The sequence below is a fragment of the Chiloscyllium plagiosum genome, chromosome 37 (genome assembly GCF_004010195.1).
Source record: "Chiloscyllium plagiosum isolate BGI_BamShark_2017 chromosome 37, ASM401019v2, whole genome shotgun sequence".
NCBI classification, from domain to species: Eukaryota; Metazoa; Chordata; class Chondrichthyes; order Orectolobiformes; family Hemiscylliidae; genus Chiloscyllium; species Chiloscyllium plagiosum.
In genome coordinates, this window is record NC_057746.1 from 29,212,594 (window position 1) to 29,215,647 (window position 3,054).

At 47.2% G+C, this 3,054-nt stretch overlaps 1 protein-coding gene across 1 annotated transcript in view; it reads left to right on the forward strand.

Annotated features, from left to right (window-relative positions):
- Nucleotides 1–2,740, forward strand: part of LOC122541549 (zinc-binding protein A33-like) — a 94,991-nt gene extending 92,251 nt beyond the window's left edge. The window contains exon 14 of the mRNA XM_043678378.1: nt 648–2,740. Within this exon, the coding sequence (XP_043534313.1) occupies nt 648–1,198 (551 nt within the window). The 3' untranslated portion in view covers nt 1,199–2,740. The remainder of the gene's footprint in view (nt 1–647) is intronic.
- Nucleotides 2,741–3,054: the final 314 nt, after the last annotated feature.

The window sequence follows — 3,054 nt, forward strand, 5'->3', positions numbered from 1 at the left end:
CAAGTCCCTCCTCCCTACCTTTTATCTTAGCCTGCTGGACAAACTTTCTTCATTCCTGAAGAAGGGCTTATGCCTGAAACGTCGATTCTCCTGTTTCCTGGATGCTGCCTGACCTGCTGCGCTTTTCCAGCAACACATTTTCAGCCCTTCTCATGACTCTCACCTAAGCACTTAACCATCCCAGTGCTCAGCTCCCTCTGAGCTCCCTCTCATTTTCTCCATACCTCTCTCTCATACCACCCCTTCACTCTCCCCTCCTCTATCTCCCACCTCTCCTCACTCTCCACCCTCTATCCCACATCTCCTCGCTCTCCCCATCTCTTTAACCTTCCCCTCCCTCCTGCGATAGGGTTAAGGTTTGGGTTCTGTTCTTCCTGTGCACTTCATTTCCCCACCCACTCCCCTCAAAGTGAGCTCTCTCACCTCCCCTCCCTCGATCCTCCTTCCCCATTCTTCCTCCCCATCCCTTCACTCTCATCATTCACTCCCCTTTTCCTGACCCTCCTCTCCTTCAAACTCCGCATTTCGGGACTTGCCTTATCTCCCCTCCACTCCCACCACCTCTATCGCTCAACCCCTCACTACCTGCTCCCCTCATCCTCCCTGGCCTCTCTCTCCCTGACGGTGTTATTTGATCTCTCCCCCAGCTCCAGCCTCTCTGACTCTGGATCCGAACACAGCGCATCCCCGGCTCATCCTGTCTGAGGACCGGACCAGTGTGAGACTCGGAGACACAGAGCAGCCGCTCCCTGACTCCCCGGAGAGATTTGATCCCTGGGAATGTGTCCTTGGATCAGAGGGATTCACATCAGGGAGGCATTACTGGGAGGTGGAGCTGGGGGAGAAGATCTGGTGGTATCTGGGAGTGGCCCGAGAGTCTGTGAAGAGGAAAGGAGGGATCATCCTGAACCCGGAGACCGGATTCTGGATTGTGGGGCTGAATCCCGAATGTGGTTATTTAGCCGCCACCTCCCCCTCACTGACTCCCCTCTTCCCAAGTGCGAATCCCCGGAAGATCGGGGTTTTCCTGGACTATGAGGGTGGACAGGTGTCATTTTACAATGCGGACACCATGTCCCATCTCCACACTTTCACCCACACTTTCACTGAGAGACTCTTTCCCATCTTCTATCCAGGAGGGAATGACGGCGGGAAAAACCTCGCCCCGTTGACAATCTGCGGGATTAAATGGCACTGACAGATCCATCCCATAATTTCACCCCGTCCCCCTGCCTCCTGCCAGCTGTAAATTGATGGGAGTCAGTCTCAGTCTGGGGGAAAGAAGGAGGGGGAGAGAAGAAACAAATAGAAGCTCAATTGTAGAGAGGGACTGACTGGGTAGAGTGAGCTGTGAGCTGCAGGAACCCGGGGATCTTCCTGTCTGTAATGTTGCTCCACGGGCGGGAGGTGGCGCTACATGACGGTGTTGGAGATGAATCAGTCAGTGGTTCTCAGACTGGGCTCAGGAGTCTTTCCAGGGGGAGACCAAATCATTTCACTGCCGGTCAGTGGAGTCTTTCCAGGGTGAGTCGGCTCAATCAAAATAAAAACGTCAGACTGAGCTTGTTTAGACTTCCACCATGTGTCAGTAATGTATATCCCACACATAATTTGATAACATTGAGAAACTGGTCTTGTTTTGCTCAGGTCTGTAACTATTGCCCAGAATGTTAACTGCTCTTTCGTAAAATTAGAAAATTTGAAAACCTCAGATTTGAAAGTGATAGGTGAATTGATTATTTATGTCATGATCAGATAATATTTAACCATGGTTGAAACCGTTCAGCTGGTGCAAACTGCAATGTAGGTGGAGTCAGTTATCAGTTATCCCTGAGTTATTGCTCTTATCTCATTTACAGTGAAATAATCCTTGAGTCGCACCTACGAAAATGTCTGTTTGATAAAACTCTCGCACTCTACTATGCACCGAACCTATTCAGACTTTCGATGTCTATGTTTATGTAATTATAATTTATATAGAAGTGCAGTATCAAATTTGAAAATTGTTTCTTCAATCAAATCAATATCTGTGATTCTCTACAGTGAAAGCAAGGCTTCTAAAAAAAATATATCATCAATAAATCCAAGACAGTTGTCATTTTATTTATAAATTTCTCCAGAACATGTATTCTTAAAGCTCATATTCCAACTTCATCTGGATTATTTCAAACTTCACTGTTTTGAGTCAATGGAGTGTTAGTTACCGGGAAATGATCCCACGTTTACTCTGGATTTTCAGTTATTGCTCCCTTCGGTAGGATCTTAGAGTCAGAGATTGATTGAGTCCTACAGCACAGAGAATAGGCCCTTCGGCTCAAACTGCTCCATGCCAACCAAACGGTCTATCCACACTAACCTCATTTCCTTGCACTTGGCCCATATCCTTCTACACATTTCCTATCCACGTATTTCTCCAAACTTCCTTGAAATGTTGTTAATGTGCCCGTTTCAACCACTTCAGCTGGCAGCTTATTCCGTATGCAATCCATCCTCTGTGTAAAATCATTGCCCCTTTTATTCCTTCCCCTCTCACTGGAAACTGATGTCCTCTCTTCCTTGATTCTGCAACCCTGGGTAAAAGACTGAGTGTGTTCACCCTATCCATGCCTCCCGTGATCTTATTCACTTCTCTAATATCTCCGCTCAGTCTCTTCCACTCTAAAGTAAAAAGTCCTCGCTTGTCCAACCTTTCCCTATAACTCAGACACTTGAGTCCAGGTAACATCCTTGTAAAATTCTTCTGCACACTTTCCAGTTTAATAACATCCTTCCTACAGCAAGGTGACCAAAACTGAACCCAATACTCCAACTGCAGCCTCACCAATGTCCTGTACAACTGCAACATAACTTCCCAACCTCTATACTCAGTGCCCTGACTGATGAAGGCCAGTGTGCCAAAAGTTTTCTTCATTGTCCTGCCCACCTGTGACTCCACTTTCAGAGAACCGTGTACCTGAACTCCAAGTCCCTCTGTTCTACTACACTCCTTAAGACCATAACATTCATCATGAAATGTCCACCTTGATTTGACTTTCCAAAACACAGGACCTCAGA